Raw genomic sequence first — 21,276 nt, 5'->3', positions numbered from 1 at the left:
CTTGCTATTGCAGATTTATAGTAAATGTCTGAACTTTGATAATTAAAGAAAGTTGCAAATGTTTGTGTAAGTATCTAGGTGTTTCAGGTTCCTTAGATAGCAATCTTAATTTCACATCTCCCAAGGCTTGCTGCAGTCTGTGTCTTATCCTCTTCCCTTCCTCTTCTGAAACAGCATTCCTTCAGCAGAAGTAGCTCGTTAAAAGCTGAGCTGTGAGCACGGGCTAGCTGTCGAGGCTCCTGCTGTAATTGGGGCGAAGGAAAATAAGAAACTCCATCCATCTGAATGTGGCAGTACGTACACACGCCTCTGTCACTTCGGAGGAAGCTTAGATGTGCAGCTTAAATATAGCTGTCTAATTGTTGGTTAAATGAATCCCACCAACGCTCCTGTTTCATTAAGCATGCTGTGAAATGCTTTCATCTCAGTGTAACTTTTTGATCTTGGCAGTAAACAACAAAATGATTTTTAAATTTTTTTTAGCTACTCAAGTGTCTGGCGAAAACAAAGATCCTACTGGCTAATTCTTTGGGTTTTGTTCTTAATGTTGGTATGTCAGGGACAGCATGGACCAGAAATGGGAGTTCTCTGGAGAGTCTGGTGCTTCTCATTCCTAGGTCTGTGAGCAGGACTGGTGAACAGAAATGCTGGTGGTTTGTGTGGAAGGGGGCTCAGAAACTCCACCTGTGAGTGTTAGGCCTCTAGCATCTGCTCGGTCGTGGTGGCCATGTGCCACAGGGCATGTGTCCCAGCATGCCTGAGACCTTGACCCACCTGGAGAACCAGGAGGATGCGGCTGCCTAGGTTCTGGTCCCGGGCAATTGCTGCGGTGCTGCTGGAGGCTGCTGCTGAGGACAAGAAGCACCGGACACGAGTCACAAGAGGGAAAACTCAACCTGAGTATTGGGGAAATATTGTGCTGAAGGTGGTCTGCGGCTGGAACAGAAATGCAGGAGACGATGGGATTGCCATCCTTGGGGTAATGAAAGTGTTTCTGGAAGGGACCCCAGGCAACCCGAGTTACGTGGCCCTGCTGTGGGGTGTTACAGCGCATGTTCCGTGCTCTGCAGCCTGCCCTAGTCTCGCTGTTGGCCCTGGGTGCCAGGACAGGACCTGGGCTGGGGGTCCTAGTTCCCAGTGTGTGTCAGAGCTGCTGCTGGATGGCATCAAAAGCACTGCAGTCTGGCGAGATTCCTGCTGGAAGTCTCCTTTTGATCTTCAGAGCGTTAGATAATGGCCACCAGCTTTGTAAAGAGCTTCTAACAAAGTGGTTTCTGAAGAGGTAGAAGAAACAACTGATAAAGAAGGCATGTGATGTCTTGCTCGGAGCAAGTTCAGGTGCTCCTCACTGAGCTTTTGCAGGAGCTTCAGCACAGCTCCAAGCAGGCGCCTCTTTGGGCAGAGCTGCTGTCAGCATTGTGGTTTCTCACCCTGTAACTCACAGTGCTGCTCGTCCAGCTAGCGGTAAAACTCGTCTTTAACCTCAGTTCTTTCTCTATAAACCCTGATGTCATTTTCTGACCCTAGTCCCTTTCGGTATCGTAGTCAGATGCTTTGCCGCAGAAGCAACGTGGGATACAGGGAGTGGGAGCGGGTCCTTTGCGGAGGTGGGATGGCTGTGCCCACTCCTGGCTCTGCAATACGAAGAGACATGGCTTTATTCCATGAGGATTGAGACCAGGAGTCTCTGTGGTTTCCTTGCAAGTGAGCACGGGTTGTTATCGTCTTGAGGCAGAGTGCCTTTTCATGGGAGTTGCGAGTTGGCAAGGTGCTGGCTTGAAGCTTTTTTCTCCTTGCAGGTGTGGTGCAGCGAACCTCGCTGCAGTGTACAGCAAGCAAAAGAATCCAAACAAGTCTTACGACCTCCAGTGCCGCCTGGGGACAGCCCGGGGTTTTGGGGCAGCAATAACTTTTGATTCTAGGCGTGTCGTGACACTCTTCCAATTTTTTTTCCACCCTTCCAAAGGTACATAATTCCTGTTTCTCAGACTCTTTTAACGTGTTTGAGTGTCGCAGTATCAGTAATAGCAAAAAAAGGTGTCAAGACTTACTGACAAATGTGATGCTTCTGGGCAATATTGTAGCAATAGGCCTTTTTTTTTATTTTTTATTTTTACACCAAATTTTTTTCCTGCTAATTAGCTTGACAACACTGCCATTCATCTTCTCACTTGCTGGAGAACGTGAAGAGGTTGGGTGGAAACATCTGGTGTTAAAATGCTTGATCTCCAAGAGTAGGGAGTTGGGGGAAGCGTCATGGTCACAGTGTGCTGTGTAGCTCCAGGTATGGAAATTGTCTTATTCCTAGAGCTGGGTTTAAACCGAAGAGAAATACCTGCTGCTGTGCTTTGACTCTGTGAAAGTCTCTGTGTTTCTTGATGCTGAAGGGTTCATAAATTAAAGCTTTTTATGAAACTTGGGTATTGGAGTATATGTATGAGTTGATATTCAGGAACTGAAAACATCCTAAATCACATGGCAACTGCTTCAGTTAAACCCGTATTGAATGGCGCAAGCAGTGGAGCTTCAGAGTTGCACATACTATATTTAACACTAGACACAATGCCATTCTTTGGAGTCTGGGTAGGAAATAATAGGTGTGTCCTTAACCAGCAATTCCGCAGTGAAAATTTTGCACAGAAAGGGCTGGGCCAAAGCTTATCTCCAGCCCTCTGGTGACCGGGAGTGATGCCTCTGCTGCAGTGCGCGCTGCGTTAGTAACGTCAGTGCGCGTTAGTGCCGTTACAGCTTTGCTTGCTGCTGTGCTGTAGTCTAGGTAGCTCAAGTTAGGGTTCTTTCATAAATAATGGCAATATTTTCTGTTTCTCAAGAAAGAAACCTGGTTTTCCAGCAATAAGTAGTCACTTAAAAGCATGTGCCGCCTTTTCCGTGACTTGGAAAAGGCGGCACGTAGACTGTTCCACCAGAGAAAACATTTAAACCTTCAAATCCAGTAAGTACCTGGCCCTCCTAAAGCTGCGCCGACTTAACATCTCTGAAAAACTTAAGACCTACAGTGGAGCCTGTAAAGCATTACAAGCTTTGATTTTTCAGATATTGATTGTGACTGCATCATGCAAACAAACGTCAGCGTCTGTTTGGAAACACTTAGGGAATCTCTGACTGCTCGGTTTTGCTGTCGGGAGTCTGAAATCCTGTGTTGGACTTGGGGGGTGTTTCAGGGCATTTTATCTCTCATCTGCTGGCGTGGCTGAAAACAATTAAAGGTAGGTCTGTGTGTTCAGCTGAAAGTGTACGTTCCGGCAAGGTGTCTGGTCTGAAAACGTAAGTGATGGGCTCTCTGTTTTTGTGGTAGCTCCAGCAGTACGGAGTTTTAATTATTGAAACAAGAAGTGCGTGCTCTGAGTTTCTGCGCTGCAGTAAGTCATCCTTACGGAAGTTGGGAAGGCAGAGAGCTGCTGGGCTCTTCTTCAGCTTCTATTTACTGACTGCCTGAATCTTTTTCGTGACCTCCAAGACAGTACCTGCCTCTGACAAAGCTAATGCTTTTCCTGAATGAACCTACTTCCCTTCGTTTATGTGTCTTCTGTCTTGTCAATCTGCTGAGTATAAAATAGCCAGGGTAAGTGTTAACTTGAATTTTATTTTTATGTAGCTTGAGGACAAAATTACTGCTACAGAAAGTAGTGACAAATTTTCTGTTTCATAAATAGCAGCAGTTTGTGCGAAAGCAGATTCATGTACTGTATTTATTTTCTAGCTGGGAAACATAAGTAGGCTAAGACATGCATGAAAACCCAATTTAATCGGCTGTAATTGAACTTGAACATACTTGGAGCACATGCTTGTTGGTTTAGAGTAGAATTCCAATTAGTTGTGAATTTTTATGTGGACTGTCGGATTGCTGGCGCCCAGACCTTTCCCTGCGGTGGTTTTAGGTGGGTGATCTAATGGGCTTTGGTGCCAGAGGGTTCAGAGGGGGCGGTATGGCTGCTTCATGTGACGCCCTCTCAGAAGACACGCGTGGTGAAGGTCCTGGCACAGCTCTGCTACCTGGGCCAGAAGTCTATTGAGTATATTGGAAAATTAAAGATGTAATGGCAGAGAATTAAATCAGCCCTCAAACCTGGAATTAACTGACACTAAGCAGAGATTATTGCTGCATGGGAAGAACTCTGAAGTGAGTGCTGCTTCTTGCTAGAGCTTCATTTCCTTTTTTTTTTTTTTTCCCCCATACTACCTTGTGAATAAAAACCTTATTGTGTCTTTTGTCTCTTGGTATGCATAAAACACCACTAAAATAGTTCCTTTGTTCATTTTCTTTTGTTTTGTTTGTGGGAGCCTTGTGTAAGGTTTAGCTGCTGGAATAACAAGATGATAAAGTTTCTTTTTTCTGGAAGAAGTAACGGCTTGTGTTGAAACCATGCGTGGTTTCGTAGAGCTCGGTGGCAGCGTAGGTGGTGTCAACAGGAAGCTTTAGTTTTCTTTCTGAGCAGAGATTTTTTTACATGTAAATTTGAGCTGTACTTTCACATGGCTTCTGAAACTCCTCCCCTGGAAGGGATACGGTTGAGCGAAGAGAAATCCCACGGGACCTTCACCGGATGATCTGCCTGCTTTCTGTGGCCACCTTGGATCTCCCCGCCCAGCATGCTGCATCGAGGGTGCTTACCCCTCAGTGTTACGGGCTGTATATAGTTAGACCTCATTAGACAAAAGTGCTTCTAAATGAGATGAAGGCGGCTGGGGAGGAGAGGATGAGAGGATTTCATAACTGGTTCTGGCCTGAGAAATGGCTTCTGTCCATGTCGTACGTGCCCGAAGTGAGACTCTGAACTTTTGTCATTGGGATCTCAGTTTTAGTCTGCTTGGCGTGAATGTGGAGTAGGCTTGCCCAGGAGACTGCACCCAGCTGTGCTTTGAACACATCTACTGAACTGATGCTTGTTAAACGTGACAGATTCTGAGCTGTTGGAAATGGCTGTCGCTTGATACCCAGAACCCAGTGTCTGCATCCATTTTATTGGGAAATGCTCCTTGCCCTGGTTATCTCCTGAACTTTGCCCAGGCCCTGATACGGAGAGTACTAGCTCTTGAATCAAACCCATGAGATCAAACCTGTGCCACGAACGCGTTGCCCACTGGCTGAAGTTCTGGTCTTGGGATCTTCCCTCGTCACCATCTGACCCGTGTCTGGATGCGGCCATCCTGTGCTGTTTAATGCCCCGGAGGGTTCACGGGCATAGCTGCGGCAGGCGAAGAGCTCACCCAAAGTCCCCTACCCTCTTGCTTTGGCAGAGGTGGAAAACCGTGTTGTTGTTTTGTGCTGCCTTAGCCGTCTCCGTCAGTTTAAATCGCCAGTGGTGCATTTGTTAGTCACCTAAAAGTGTGGCTCGAGTTGCTAAGGCATGAATGCCTGTGCTGTTGTCACTGCCTCCAGACACGGAGGAGGACATGATGCCTCTCGAGGAAAGGTTACTAGAAACTGGGTTGTTGTGAGCTCTTGTGGATGTAGCTTTAGTTCGCTAGAACACCTTTCCTTACAGACCTCCAGTCAGGCACCTCTAATTAATGTTTTTAAGCTCATGTATCTTAATTCCTCCCTTGGAAGAGTAATTATTTTCACTTTACGGGAGAGTTGTATTTTCTAATAGTCTTTGCAAAGAAACTTAATTACTGCCTTTTTAGTTTACAGATCAGTATTTAAATGTATGCAGTATGTGGAGCAAGGGAGGCGGAACTTGAGATATATGTAAAATTCTTAGTTAATCACTGTCTGCGTCATCATTGAATGAGGCAGTGCCATTTTAAAGTGCCTTCCGAGCGGGTGCATGTGATGGGACCTCAACTGTGATGGTGTGCTGCATGGTAATGGTGCCTTTCTTACCTCCAGATTGTTTGGATTTGCTGTTTCGGTTCCAGGTATGGGGATGGACAGCACTTCATGTTGTAATCAATCTATTAAACATCTGAACAATGCCTCTTGAGGAGAAGCAGCTTCATGGAATTCTTGACGTGTTGATACTGTTCGCTTCCTTACAGCCTTGTGGCGTCTGAGGCCTAAATGCGTGGACATAATCTATATTTTAAAAGGAAAGATTTCTTCCCTGAAAGGGTTGTGAAGCATCAGAAGAGGCTGCCTAGGGCAGTGGTGGAGTCGCCATCCCTGGAGGGATTGAAAAGCCGGGCAGACGCGGTGCTGAGGGCCGTGGGGTAGTGGTGGCCTTGGCAGGGTTGGGTTGATGGTTGGACTTGATGATCTGAAAGGTCCCTTCCAACCTAAATGATTCTATAAAGTGGAACAAAAGATGTTTCACGATTTGTTTCTGAAAATGATTAATTTTTTAAATATAGGCGACAAGAATTGTGGAAGGTCACAGTTGCTATGGAGGCGCAGCAGCCTGGTGTATGGAGAGCAGACAACTCGCAACACTTCTGTCTCCTTGATAATTTGATTATTTTTTTTTTAATACTGCCCCCAAGTGATCTTAAGGAATTTCTGGTAGCAATATTGACTTCTGTGATGATTTACTCCAGAATTAATACGTAGGTGTTAACTTGTATTTTTAATATAAATCTCTGAAGGATGATCGTTGAGGTTTCAAGCGAGGCTAGTCATGAGAGAAAACTTTCGGTGTGCTGGAAGGCTGTAGTCTTGACCTAGATTTGATATATATCCTTGAAACGAACTGATGCACAAAGGAAGCTTTGCGTGCTTACGGCTTGTCTGCCACTTTGAAGGGAAACAGGAACACTTCAAAAAGAATTTCAAGTTGGGAAGGTGCCCTTCACTCCTGCAGTTCTGAGTCGGGTAATTCTGAAGGTGGTTGTTTGTCTCCGAACTGGCTGGTGGCTGTGGCTGGAATTTGAGGAAGGAACTAGAAAGCTCTGGGGAGGCAATTGCAGATGGGCAAGCAGCGGTGCGGCGTGAGGATCCCCCGCTTCTGCGAACAGGGAGGATGTGAATGAATTCCCAGTATGTGGCCTTTCCCAGATAAGAGGTCACTGGATAACAATGGCCTTCTATTGTTTGGGGGGGATTAAGCCATATATTTGCGGGGATATAAGCCACAGGCCTGGATTTGTCACCAAAAATGAATATTCAGCTGAGTCCCCTGTATCAGTTAGTCAGTGGTGATTTGCATAAATCAAACATCCCTGCAACGCTGAGCCTTATTGCAGTCGCTTGTTTGTTCGTGGTGTGTGACAGCATTTGAAAGCACAACAAATGCAGGCATCCAGAATGGAAGAATGTAGGTCACCGTGAGAAGCTGCCGGCTCGCAGGATTGTCATCTGCTTCGTTAAGAATAGATTAATTGGTAGGAGATGATCTGGCAACAGTGCTACTGCTAATGTCCCGTGTTTTCCCTTAACATGACCAGCTCTGGAATTTATCTGTGTTGGTAGGGAATTAGTGAAACTTAGCCCGTAAAGATAGTTTTACAAAGATACTATAAAATCCTACTGAAAAACGGACGATTGAGAACAGAGCCATGGGGATGGTTTGGAGGGGCTGTTAGGACTTGATCGGTCTATTGAAGAGGAAAGATACTTTTTTAAAAGAGTCTCTAGTTTAATCTCTTGTGTTAAAAGCTAAAAGTAAGTTGATTGTTTGGAGAATCTGCCACGTTCCTAAAGATAGATGCTCTGAGGAAATTAATGGTTATTAAGATATACACTAGCACACTAGCAAATACCACTGGTTAAAAACTTTTAGCTTATCTTTACGGGGAGAGAGGTGTGGTCATAATTCCTTTTCTTGATACCTGCTCTATAAAAATGTCAATTTTTGGGATACTTCAGGTAGCATGGATCCCTAGCAGTGGAAGATACAGCTATTCCCTCCGGTGGTTTCTCCGCTTGTGTTACTACAAATGCTACCAGGACAAACGGTTCTGTGTCGCTGTTAAGGTGGTGTGGGCTGAGGCTGGTGGCCTCGAGGTAAAGGAGCGAGTGTTTATCTGAGTGATAGTTCTTGAGGGTGCTAAAACAACGTGTGCAATGGGTTGTTGAGTGAATGAATGGGTGACCAGTAGAGCATCTGCGGAAGGTCCATGGGGAAAGGAGAGGCCTCTGGGTGCTGGACTCAGTCTGAGGATGGGAGGATTGACACCAGGGACTGGACGTGTGGGAAAGAGAAGGAAATAAAATGTAACACTGATCACATCATCATTTGCGGCTGGTGGAATTAAAGTAATTGAGTCACATGTTTCTCTTACCCTTGTCCTCCCCCATTGTCCTCCCATGCGTAGCTCGATCAAACCAGGCTCGCAAACAGGACTCTCACCTTCCTGGATGTTGTCTCTTATTGCGGAGCTTTCTTAGACTGCTAGAGTTAACCAAGAGTACCTTTCCTAGGGTTTCATGTAAGGGATGTGTTCCTTTATTTAGATGCAACTTCTGGTGCTCGGTAAATGCTGAATTGTCACGACTTGAAACCTTGCAGAGCAGGAAGAGTGAGTTTGTGTGGCTGCTCTGGTTTGCATGCTGCACTAGGAAAAACTTACTGCAGAGATGATGAAACACATGAATCCATTGAATTTCTGGTTTTCTGCCACATAAATACAGAGTCTGCTTATATCTCCAGAACTTTGTTACGCTCCTGGGCATCAAATGTCAAAAATGATGGAATTAAAAGTTTAGAAGAGGACAGAAAGACGGGCAAGCGGCTCTTTCAGTGTCACCGCTCTGTGATTGCTGATACCCTCTGTGTTGTCCCTGGGGGGCTGCTGCTGGCCCTCCCCATAGCCATGGTGGCCAGGGGAGTCCTGCACTGCCTTGGTTCATCGCCTGGCGCCCCTTTGCTTGGGCTGCCGAGGCTCTGCAGGTCCTGGCGCTGGGCTGCTCTGGCTGGAGAAGTTCTGTGGGTGCTCCCTCGCCTGCAGCTGAATAGGCGTCCTGAGTCATGGCGACTCTGGAGACTGCAGGGAGACTCTCGTGTAAGCTTGTATTGTGAGTTATTGTAGTCTTTTTTTTGGTAAGCTTTTATTTTCGGTCTGACCAGCGTGGTAGAGGCATTTAGTTAAATGAACGGGAATCTGCAGCGTGGTCTGGCATAACTGCTGAGTGTTGTCTGTCGTCTGTCTGCAATGGGTACCCTACGTTATTTGTAGCTTATTTTGTTTTGCAGCAGTTTGTATGGAGTTACTGTAGGCTCAGAGCAGCAATCTATGGCCTGGCTCCGTGTGTTCAGCTGGTGAGTGATACCCGTTTGCCGCCTCCGTTCCCCATCCGCATCTGGCTGCGTGTTTGACTCCACTGCTTACCTTCAGTTGCAAGTTACAAGCTGCTTGCTGCCGTAGCTATAGAATTCTGGTTTTGCAGTGAAACTAAAATTACCTTGAGGACACAATAACACCTGGGTCACTGACTGGTGGTTGCTACCTGGTACAGTTTTCTTCTCTTTTGTTTTTCCACTCCCACCTGTTCCCCTCTGCTAACCAGAACAGGCAGGTTCAGAAACTTCTTGTTAGTTTTTGAAAAAAGTTCAATTAATCTATTAATTATTAAATTTATTATTAATTTTATTTCGTATAGGTGCCTCGTTTTTGCTTTGTCTTCCAGCAGTGTTTGCTTGTAGTGGGTAATGTCCCTTCAGCTTTTGGGGTCGCCTGCAGTAGTTGGTACGTTGGCGGGTTTTCGTGTGAGGTCAAGAAAAATGAGACAAAAGGAAAAGGCTTGCTGGAGAGCGTAGCTTGCTCCGTGTGTCAGTCTCGAGCTGTTGTCTTAGCTGCTTTTATTGAAGTGATAAAATGGGCTTGAGACATGTAAGTAATTTGCCCTGATTTTGTAAGGGGAGGAACTGCAGCTGGGGTTGCGGTTGAGCCTGTGCCTGTCTGCGTAGAGCCTTGCTCCTGGCTGTGCGTGCTCTTCCCTAGCACCCCGCCTGCAGGGGGAGAACACGGCACAGCCGAGCACCGGGGAGAAACCTGAGGTCCCTGGCTCCGAAATGAGCCACCTAAAGACAGTCCCGACCCGAGGCCTCCGTAGCCTGGTCTGTCTGACCCAGTCGTTCATCCTGCGGTGGGTTGGGGTGGTGGTGTGTGATCCCAGACTGACTGCAGCTCTCCGAGAGAGGTCGGTGGGGCTGGGACGCGAAGGGGGCCCCAAGGACTTACGTGATTTTGGCACAACTTGCATTCAGTCCTCTTGGTTCTCACCTTTTCAAAGCAAGAGGGGAGCTGTTTGTTTTACATGGAAGTTTGTGTTAAATAACACTATTTTTTTATTTCTTCAATGAATTCATTGCCATACCTAAGAGTAGAAAAGGCACATACAAGTACTGACAGCTGTACAAGTGAGTACATATTGGAGGCTGGAGATACATCTGTGTTGCATGCATGTGTACACATAAATGAAAGGAGAGCAGCAGTGCATGTGACGTGAGCTTTCTCCTGAAAAAGGAAGTCTAGCTGTCTTATTTACTTAGTCACTATCTTGTTTACTCGTGAGATTAAATGTATTTGAAAGCTGGAGAGGAGGGCAGATTCAGTACTGTAAAACCAAGAGGTGTGGAGCTGCCATGATAACTGTTTGCATGTCCTCCTATAAAAGTATGAACGAAATTAGTATTGCCTGTTGAGTTTAGACTAAGGGCGCAGTATGTTTGCATCTTGTCAGGCTCTAAAGCATCGATAGGCTTCTCGGTTTGATTCGATCACCCGTTTTTTTGTTGCTGGTCCCACCTCCTTTCCGTCTTCCCTGCTCCTTCCCAAGTAGCTGACCATGCTACACGTGATCAGGGCTAAGGACAAGGAAGAGTTCAAGTGCAATGTAATCCCTCGCTCTGGATGAATAAATGTCTTGTTAGAGAAAGAACTTGCGACCTAAAGTATCAGTTTTTTACCCACATCTACAAATTCTCAATACTGCTTAAAAGAAGGCAAGAAGTCCAGGTTTTCGGGTTTTCTCCTTGTCTCCATCTCTCTGAAAATCTCCTTCGGACTTGCCTTAGTGAGCAAGAGATTGAGACGTTGTCTAGTGACTCCTTTTATTGTTTTATTGCCATTTTCTCCTGAGCAAGACTGCACAAAGAATTAATAGCCACAGAGATCCACCTGTTAATGTGTAGTATTAGTAGAAGTATCAAAACGGAGTTCAATTTAAGTTTTGCTAAGAAGCGAGTTTGGGGGGGGGGGTTTGTTTTTGGTTTTTTTGTTTGTTTGATTTTAATAAGATGAGGAGTTGAGGGTCTTTAGAACAGGTTGGTGTATGTTGTGTACTCCGTGTGTACTTGCACAGGTCTCTGTGCAGCTGGCATCGAGTGGTGGCAGCGTGCCTAGGCACAAAGCAGTCACCTGCCCTGGGGTTTGCCATTGCTCCTCCGAAATAAGCTCTTCTGTTTGAATCTCGTGCTTGTGCACAGCAGCGTCCCAGCAAAGCCCCAGCTCCCTGTATCGAGTGCGACACCTGGAAAAGCCGGGGCTGGGACTCCGTTCTGTGCTGAAGGTGTGAAGGAGAGAAACTATAGGAAGCTAATTGATGTAAAATAGTATTTGTACTTAAAATGCAGAGTGTGCTTGGGAATGTTGTATATTCATACTGTGTAGGTATGAATACCTTGTAGAATAAATATTTTGAAAGACCTAAGTGGTAACTGAGGTCACTAACAGCTTAATTAGAACCAGAACTCTCACCTCCTGCCCGATGTGCTTGTGTTGGGCTTACTTTGGAAGGAGAAAGTACACTTACATCTGAAGCTTTCTTACAAAATATTTGATCTTAACTGCTACATTGATAATAAATGTTAACGTCTGCATGTTCTTAGTAAAATAACATTCAGGATTATTAAAGCTTGTATGCAGGACTGACATGGACTTTGGAGCGTTTATAATTCTGGACTCAATGTGTTTGGAAAGGTTGTTGCTGGGAGGGATTAGAGGAATTGTCTTTTTCTTAGTGCTGCACCCAAAACTTCAATGAACTTGATAAAGCAGTAGGTGGCTTAGGAGTTTGTTTCAGAAGTCATCTTCTGCGTTAACTTGTTAAGCTTAAGAAAGTCTTGCAATTTATAAATCTGTCTTGAGAATTGAGAGATCTCTTAATCAGATAGTTGTACACAAAGACTAAACAAAGCCTTACAATTGACAGTTTAATTTACAATTTAATTTTAAAAGCTTCCAGGCTTAGTTATCGTTGTATTTTCCTGCTGTTGGTAAGTTTTCTTTTATTGCACTTTTGCTTTTTAAATAAAAGCATTTCAGGGCTGTTTATTGGGCCCTCCTGTAAGCTGCAAACGTACCTGAAGGATGCTGATTTTCTCTGTGCGTCTGAGATGCTGCACTTCTGCTAATCGGTGTGTTAGAGCTTGTACTGCTTGTGTTAATGTGCCGTAAGTCATGTGGCCGTGTTCCTTGTGAATTTGTAGTTGTTAATTCAAAGAAAGATAGCAGATAGATTTCTTTCTGCCTGGGCTGTCTCTTTCTTTGCTTAACGCTGGAATTTCTAAAAAGCTAGGCAGTAAAGATAAGTTTTATGTCCTTTTGTGGCTATGGAATCACTAGCAAGAGCTCCACCTTGCTTTAGTTGTTTGGAGTGGATTAGTGGGGGGATGTCACCTCTAGACCCCTGGAGAAAGTGCTGTCGCTCATGCTCTGGAGCCGGTGACCACGGGGAGGGCTGCAGGCGGAGTGGGCCAGCCCGGCGGCTCCTGGTGCTTGTCAGAAAATGTGAATGTGGCCCAAATCCTGCTGTGCTAATTCGGGTGTTGAAGCCGCAGTTTCCGTACACTGGTAAGAAGAGTAACTGGCCGTTGCCAGAGCCTGTAGCAGCACAAAGGTGCGCAGCTTGAAGACACGAGACTTGAGTAGGAATTTGTGCACATTTGCTTTTCTTCCTCGAGTTGAAAATACAAGGTGCTGTTAAAGTATATTTGCAAAGCAATTACTAACAAACGAAATTCAAACTGCGCTTCTTTACGTGCCGCGTACAGGCTGCGCTGGGCGCTGCTGTGAGGTGCAGGTTGGCTGTCGGGCTCCTGGCACCGTGGCCTTGCCCCTCTCCTGCCCTACATTCCGCTTCCCGCCGCCCCGCGTCCCCACCGAGCTGAATGCTCTCTTTGTTTGGAAAGAATGCAAACAAAATTCGGTCAGTCTGAAAAGGGCCAGCTCATCATTTGTAGCTCTGAAATGGACTGGAAAATAACTTTTTCTCCCCCCACCACCACCTCGTACTGATGGCGTTGTCTTTCACTTTTCGAGAACAGTTAGTTTGCAATTTAGCAACATAAGTGATCTTTACAAAACCTTGGCAGGGGCTCAAGAGGGTGTAAAGTGATATATAACTGCATGCAGTGATTATGGATTTAAAACACTGTTCTGCTGACACAAGTCCTGGGTCTTCATTAATGTCTTTTGTCTGAGAGCAATGGAAACTCAAAACCGTTCAGCAAATAGTTCTGTATTCACCAAGACAGATATTTAAACTTGCGCAAATAAAGCCAGAATGCTTTGTCGGGAGTCACTGACGATAACCTCTGCTGGTGTTGGGGTGGAGGAGCTTAACTTCAGTGGCCTGGTTGCCCAGAGCAGCTGTGGCTGCCCCATCCCTGGAGGGGTTCAAGGCCAGGTTGGCCAGGGCTTGGAGCAACCTGGGCTGGTGGGAGGTGTCCTTGCCCAGGGCAGGGGGTGGCACTGGGTGGCCTTTAAGGTCCCTTCCCACCCAAACCATTCTATGATAAATTGCTACAAGCAACTGGTAGAAGACTTGAAATCAGAAGGAAACCCAGAGGTGAGCCAGAAGCCTGGGATGATCTGTCTGTAAGGAGACATGGTTAAATGGTGTGAGCTGTACTGAAGAGTAACAAACACTTCCACATTTTTATTTGAAAGTACGGAGTTACATTAAGTGTTTAATAATCTGGCAGTATACTTCAGGTTTTTCCTGTGAATTCTGGTTTGCCCTGTTGAAGTCAATGAATATCTTATCGGCACTTAATGAGGGAGTAATTTCATGCTCATCTTTAATTCATTGGTTCTGCCATTATTCTCCTGTGATAGTACATGTCCGTTCTGCATGCCATTCAGTTTTTATCCCCCTTACCCTCTTAAACTCCTGCCTGAGCTTAATGTTACTGGAAACTCCCCGTACCTGTAATCTCTTCTCTCTGAAGCCTTTGTGTTTCTGCCGGCACAATGTCGCTGGCAACTTCGAACGGAACGGGCATTAGAGCCGTGCCGGAGCCTAGCTTTTCCAGTCTGCTAAAACTACTTTGAAAGTGTTTAGAGGCAAATAGCCATTGCTATTTATAACGGTCTTTCTGTTATGAAGGCTGAACTAGTATTATAAAGTAATTGGAATGGAAGCTGAGTATAACATGGGATTAGAGATTTATTTTATCCCCAAATACTAGAGTTAGCTAAATCCCTCTCAGTGCAGAGAAGAGTTAACTTCCTTGGCTGGGTTAATAGCTTACTTTATCTTGACGCATAGAAAGTGGCTGTCAAACTTCCTGCTTTATCTGGGCAGAACCTAAAAGTTAGTGTCACTGTATAAACCTAAAAGTTAGTGTCGCTGTATAAAATACTTTTATTTATGATCTCTTGGCAAACGCTGTGTTCATTTGTTTGCTAGCGTTGCTGTGGAGCACTGCATCCTAGCACACAACTTCGTTAAATGCTACAAAATGTGGGGATAGTTAAGTGTATTTGGGGCAGCTTTGTATGTTGGCTATTAATCATTCAGCGGGTTTATTTTTCAAACCACATACATATAATACAAGCTGTATTGATTCGTAAATTTAAGTGATGAAGTACTGCTTTGGCTAATTGGAAAGAAACGGAGCACTGACCTGAAGCAGAGGTCTGAAGGTCCCAAGCTGACACCCTGGAGTTAGTGGACGACCTCGGCCTTTAGTCACTGTACAGCTTTAAGTCCTTAGAAATAGGGAGTTTTGCCCCTTTACACTCTGGTTCGTGTTTAGGAAATACTTGGTAATTGTGAGAGGCTCTGTGAGGAGCTGCAGTTGGTGTTCATTTAAGGGTTATTTGCCGTTTTCCTCTCTGTCCGCGTATGCGGTAGGTGTCCATCTCCTGGTGCCGTCCCCGTTCCTGCCCCTGCACGACACAGGCCTGTGGGAGGAGGATTCTCATCCCCCACCACCTAAAACTGTTCAGCCTTTCCCAGAGAGGCTCTGGCATCCTCATTTTTATGCGAAAAGACTCCACTAATGTAATACTTCAATGTTAAAATGAAGTAGTGCGTGTGCAGTATAGAGAGCTAAAAGGAGCTGGACTTGGTGGGGTTTAAAGCAGACTTCCCATGTAGACTTTTTACATAAGTGTGTTTCATAAATTCTATTTAATCTTACTTGGTATGAAATGACCTTGTAGATTTAGGGGGGAAGTTTGTGGTTGCAGCTGCTGCCTTTTAAAAAGTCTAAATATAAACAGATTTTTGGAAAGCATGAAAAATTATCAGTGTTGTTTCTCCGATTTGAATTGAAAGTCAGACCTCTGGCAGGTAATTACTGCCAGGGCATTTTGGGGAGATGGCTTGTGGTCTTCCTGCTCCGCTGGCTGTACTCTCTGCTCATCATTCCTGTGAGCAGTTCTGGGAAGAGAAGGTTGAAACAAGACGTGGTCCTCAAGCCTCTCGTGCCTGGGAAGAGGTCCTTGTCCTGGCTTGGCCTGCACGGCATCTGCCCCGAGCCCACCTCTTCTGGGGGAGAGCAATTAGTCTGTACCCACTGCGCAAATGAGCTTTCACCAAGGGCTGAAACAACTGTGGTCGGATTTCCCTGCCGCGGATGGGAATGTCTCACCAGGTGCCAGTAAGACTGTATTTGCCTATTCTGGGGTTGCCTCTCCCTTGGGTTAGAGCTGCTCCCTGAAAGTGAAATGGTAACGTCTCGGCCTTCCGTCTGTCCTTGTCATCTGAAAACAGTTGCTGGTTCCCAGAAGAAATGAAATTCTTGGGTAATGGGCATGTAATGTTGGGTTTTGTACTGCTGACACCCATCCCTGGTTTTTATTCTGCCTTCAAGTCATCAGTTTCTTATTTTAATCATCCTTCGTATAGTGCCTCTCCCTTTCGTAAGCAGTAGGCTTCAGATAGAGCAATTATTGCACCAGAATTAATAAGGGCAGTATTAAATGCTGGTTTCAGTATGGGTCTCGGCTAAGGATCTGTCGTCGGTTTGATGGTTTCTTCTTCCCTAAGTCTTTTCCGGACAGTTCTCCTTCAGTCCTTCCTTGCAAATCCCGGGCATAACGAACTTCCTTGTGATACCGCTTCAGCTTTGCCCCAGATTAACATGTGAATTATTTTGTATTAGTTGGTAAAAAAACCTTACTCATGTGCTCTCAGGAGGGTTTCTGCTTACTCTGGGTTTTGAGAGTGGTGGTGACACACTTTGCACGGTGACACACGTCAGCGGCTGGAGCGGGGCTGGACCCGGAGGAGGAGACGTGGCGGTCGGGTGCCGGCTTGTGCCGATAATCTGCCTTTTATTGCTGGGTGAGAGCTTCGTGTTGCCCCAACCCTTCTGCTCCCGTTGCTTGGCCGTCTGTGAACCACGCGCGGGCGTTTAGCCCGAGAGACAGTTCAGGGCTTCAGCTGCTCGTTTCAAGGGTGTAAAAAGCCAGATGACTATTTTTAATGGTCTGGAATTGTCACATGCTCTGGTGTAGGCTCTCGCGCTGCCTGCCTCGAGTTATGCTAAACAGGTAACAAGAATTAGGATTTCTGTAGTTGATGTTATTCTTACAAGTAGATTACTTGAACAAGATTAATGGAAAGGAGAAATTTTTTGGGGGGGGAAAAAGTAGGTTTTTTGAGAGGTTTCTGAAATTGGTGGTATCACAAGGATTAGGTATAAGCATAAAAAAATAAACCAAAATTTCACAATGTTTCACGTAATTTGTCAGCATATGCAAAATATTGTGGTTTAATCATTTTGGGGAAAGAATCTTTTTTAAAAAAGCCAAGAAGGAAGCTTGCTATTTTGTTTAGGATGTTGAAGTTTATACCCAAACTCCCAAATTTCTCCTTTGTGGAAGTTCTCCAGAAAAATGGCAAAAACCTGATCTTTTTCTTGCTTAAAAATAAGCAAGACACTTAAAGGTTTTTACAAGCCAGATCATCTCATCAGTGTTACCTGAAGGTGTCCGTTGCCCGATTGTAGACTTTGAGGCCCCGTTTGGTTGGCACGCTCCTCCTGCTCTCCAGCTTCCTCGGGCATCCCTGCTTTACCCGATTATTCAAGTAAAAGAAGAAAAAAAGCCCTTCTGTCTAGAGCAGTTGTGAGTTGATGTGGAATTGCTTTTTTTTTTTTTTTTGTAAGTAGATACTAATTACTTATTTATGTGTTTGTTTATTTTAGGGATAGACTTCAAGATTAAAACCGTTGAACTACAAGGAAAGAAGATCAAGCTACAGATATGGTGAGTAACGTACCCGAGAAGCTGCGGGGTGGCATCCTGCTGGATGGCTGCTTGCGGAGGCAGGTTTTTGTGAGAAGGGTTGACGTTCAGGTATCTAATTTTGTAACTGTTTTGTATTTTTCCCTACACGTTCTTTGGGAAGTGGGGAAGAGATGTGTGTGTTGCGTTTATAGCCGCTGTTACTGACTGCTCCCTTGGACAGGCTGCAGGCGAGTCTCCTCTTTGGGAGGACGGGATCCTCGCAGTCTGTGATTTAGTGGGAAGTGTTTGAAAACTGGGATTTTTAAATTAGGAGCTGCCTTGAGTTTATGATTGTAAATTGAGTGGTAGCCTTGCTTTGCAAGAAAGTGCAATCCACATCTGCACTCAAATTTTATGTTTTGCCACAGTAAACTGGAGAGTTTCTGAGCTGGCTGAAAGCATGACTGCTTTTCTGTAGGAAAGTCTAATGTGAGGCAAAACTCTTTCCTTTTAGCTTGCTGTGCATGTCTAACTTGAGATTTTTCTCCTATTTTAATAGGCCTGTAACAGGTCAGGTGAGGAAAGCTGACGGCTTCTCCTAGCCTCTGTTTTCGCTTGGCCCTCCCTGCTCAGCCCTGTGCGCGTTGCTGGTGCGTTCTCCGGCTCTACTGAGAGTTCACAACTTGCATTTGTTTGGACCTTGCATTTGCCCATTTTGGCCCCTACTACTAAAAATTCTTTTATGTCTGGATAATGTTGACGTTTGTAGATGCAGATGGATGGAGTCTGGTTAGGAGGTGGCATTGGTCTTCCTCTATCCAGGTAGTCATTCCAATGCTGTAGGACTGGCTGAATGACTATCCTTCCTAACGAGTGTATTCTGAATCCTTGTTACCATCACTCGGAGCGTGCACCTTGTCCCCTAGCTGTTTCTCCTGTCCCACTCCCGTGAGCGCCTCCTTAGCAGAAGTCAGCCAACTTAGTTATTTTGGTTTGTGCCCTGCAAGGGAAAGAGTTGTTGAAGTTGGTTTTGTTGTATAAACTGCGCAGCCGGTCGATAAGGAAGCACTTGGATGATGAAGTAACTCGGCGGGCTGGGGCGCTTCAGCGGGGAGCCACAAAGGGTAACCGACGGAGCTGTGTGGGGAAGGATGGGTGTAGATCAGCTGGGGAGCGAGGGCAGAGCGGCGGAAAGGAAGGAACCGAGAGCAGGAGCTGGAGGCAGCCAGCGGGAACGCAGCTTCCTTGAGTGACTCGCTGGGCAGCTCTTGCAGGAGGAGTTCACCAGACGGTTAACGTTCAGCTTTTCAACCCAGAGCAAACCGTAACACCAAACAATCATTTCGTGTTGCGTTTTTTACCCCAACAGGGCAGGTGCTGCGAGTCACCCTGGGGTAGAAAGGTAGAACAAAACATTGGAATGACTTAAAGGAAGTGTTAGATTAAACGTTGGAAAAAGTCACGATGAAATGTAGAAACTGAAAATATGGAATACTGAGGATGTTTAATGTGCATGTAGCCAAAGCAGCAAGCCATAACGAAGCCGTACGCGTTTTTAGTGGCCTAGGGAAATGAAGAGGGGTTTGGGTGAGCCGAGTTCTATGAAATTGGAACTTTTAAACGTTGCAAAGTTGGGAGATCATTGTCTGAATCTGCTTCTTGTTCCTGCCAGTTTAAAATTTCGCATTTGAGGTGAAACTTGGAAAGCAGAAAATGAAGTTCCTATGACATGCACTTTTGATGGAAAAAAAAAATAAAAATAAAAATATCTAGGCTTTGTAGTTTCCAGCTCCTCCTGTACAAGGAGTTTTGCCCAGCAGTGGTTTGGTGGCTAGAACAACAGTGTCTTTCGGTGAAGATATTTTGTACAAAGCATCTATATTTAACCACCGCTTCCTGCACTTGAACTCACCCTGCACTTCTAGGAGTTGTGTAACACGTTGCCGGAGTTACCCTTCACTCCCACTGCGGCAGCTCAGTAAGAAGGGACGCTTTAGTTTCCCTTGTAAACCCGAGGCTGTTCTTGTAGCTTTTCTTGCATCCAGAGTATGGCTCGTGCTTTTATAACTGAAGTAAATGCACAGGAGCAAATATAGGCGGATCAACAAAACACATCATCTGGGTCGTAGGTAGCGCTTCCACTGGGATGCAGCTCCGTACTTGGTTAACCTGATACCAAAAGGCTGATGGTGAAGAGAAAAGAGAGTTTAAGGTCAGGAGGTGGGACCCTTGCCCCTTGTTCAGGTGGCATTGCGTTGCAGGTGGGCTTGTACCAGTGCGGCAGCTCCCTGCTCAGAACGGAGAGGAGGAATGACCGCCCGTTCGCTTGTGGGGTTTCTCCCCATCTGAAAACTGTCGTCCCGGTTGTGGGATTGCTGTCGGTTTGCCCGGTTTCTTGTACACACCTCTGAGCTGCATCTGGTCGCTGACAGAGACAGGATACTGGCCGTGATGGCACTGGGCCAGTCCACGAGAGTAAGTCCAGCCACGGCTCTCCAAAGTGCCACCAAATCTTTGTCCAGCCCTCCATAATGCTGCTTTCTTGCTTTCTAACAGTCCCTTTTATTGTTAGAAGCAAAGGCAGTTTTGTTATCACTGTTGCTGCTGTTATCATCACCATTATTATTATTATTGGTGCTTATTCAGATTGAAACCTCTGTGTTTGTTTTTTTTCCAGAGTAGTGGCATTCAGCTGTTTGTGAAATGACAGATGGTGACAGAGTTTTGTACTGTCAAGAACTTAGTATTTGTTAGCCGTTTCCCAAGTATGACGGAGTTCCTTTACATAGAGTTGCTCAGTGTTTACGAAGGAGCTGCGTTCAATCAGCTATCACTGGCAGAAGTGGTGGCTGAACGAACCCATCCCGTACGGAATAAGGTTTCCACATCAGTGGGAGTGGTTAAGGTTTTGATTAAGTAGCATTTGTTATTTACATAGGTGAACAGAGTATTTCTGTTCACATACAGAAGGCAATAGAAATAAACTGTTCCTCAGTGTAAAATTACTGTATTGACCTGCCTCTTGCTGATCCGTGTAATCCTCCATCACCCACATGTTAAATCTTTCTATGCTGTTGTCCTGGTTAGTTGTTGCTCTCTGGCTGCCTGCAAAACTGTGTCACTGGTTTACTGTGGCCTGTACTGGCTTTTGTACTCCTTGGGGTGGGGGTGCAGTCTCAATGGGCAATTAGTTTTACAGAAAACAGGTAAAACCAGCACTTTCTAATAGAGTGCTGCTCCTTTCTACACAGCGGGATGGCCACCCACCGCTCTTCCTGGGCATGGAAGATGAGCAGATGTCGCAGCATCTCAGTTGTGCCTTGATCTCTAAAATAGATATATATATAGGAGTAAAGCAAGAATACAAAGGTTAAGCTGAGTTCAACCTTGCCAGAGGTGATAAGCAACTTGATACTTCATAGCTATTAAAAAGTGGGGTTGCTGGTCGGTGAGGATCAAGCTAGGATTAAAGTGTTTTCATGCTGCTCCAAATGTAAATGTGCCTGTTGCAAAATGATGTTGAAACCGGGAGGGGGGAGGTTGGGACAAGAGGAGATGGAGAGCGGTGGTGTTGGGTCCCAAGTGGGACTGTGTTGGTCTGCAGGGAGGTTCTGGAGAGCCTCAGCTAGGCTGAGCCAGCCTGTGGGTGCATGGGCTGCCAGCGAGGAGGAGGATGGGACACAGCTCTTGGGACTGGCCATCCGAAGGAATCATAGAATCATAGAAAGGTTTGGGTGGGAAGGGACCTTAAAGGCCACTCAGTGCCACCCCCTGCCCTGGGCAGGGACACCTCCCACCAGCCCAGGTTGCTCCAAGCCCCGGCCAACCTGGCCTTGAACCCCTCCAGGGATGGGGCAGCCACAGCTTCTCTGGGCAACCTGGGCCAGGGGCTCACCCCCCTCACACCAAAGAATTTCTTCCCAATAGCTCATCTCAATCTCCCCTCTTCCAGTGTAAAACCCTTCCCCCTCG

The 21,276-nt window shown here is 45.8% G+C and overlaps 1 protein-coding gene across 1 annotated transcript in view; it reads left to right on the top strand.

Annotated features, from left to right (window-relative positions):
• The window catches only part of RAB10 (RAB10, member RAS oncogene family), a 48,704-nt gene that overhangs the window by 10,484 nt on the left and 16,944 nt on the right, over positions 1–21,276 (top strand). The window contains exon 2 of the mRNA XM_054194561.1: positions 17,283–17,343. Coding sequence (XP_054050536.1) covers positions 17,283–17,343 — 61 coding nt within the window. The remainder of the gene's footprint in view (positions 1–17,282; positions 17,344–21,276) is intronic.

The sequence above is a fragment of the Rissa tridactyla genome, chromosome 3, assembly GCF_028500815.1.
Source record: "Rissa tridactyla isolate bRisTri1 chromosome 3, bRisTri1.patW.cur.20221130, whole genome shotgun sequence".
Classification (NCBI taxonomy): domain Eukaryota; kingdom Metazoa; phylum Chordata; class Aves; order Charadriiformes; family Laridae; genus Rissa; species Rissa tridactyla.
This window is presented reverse-complemented; position numbering and strand designations above follow the sequence as displayed.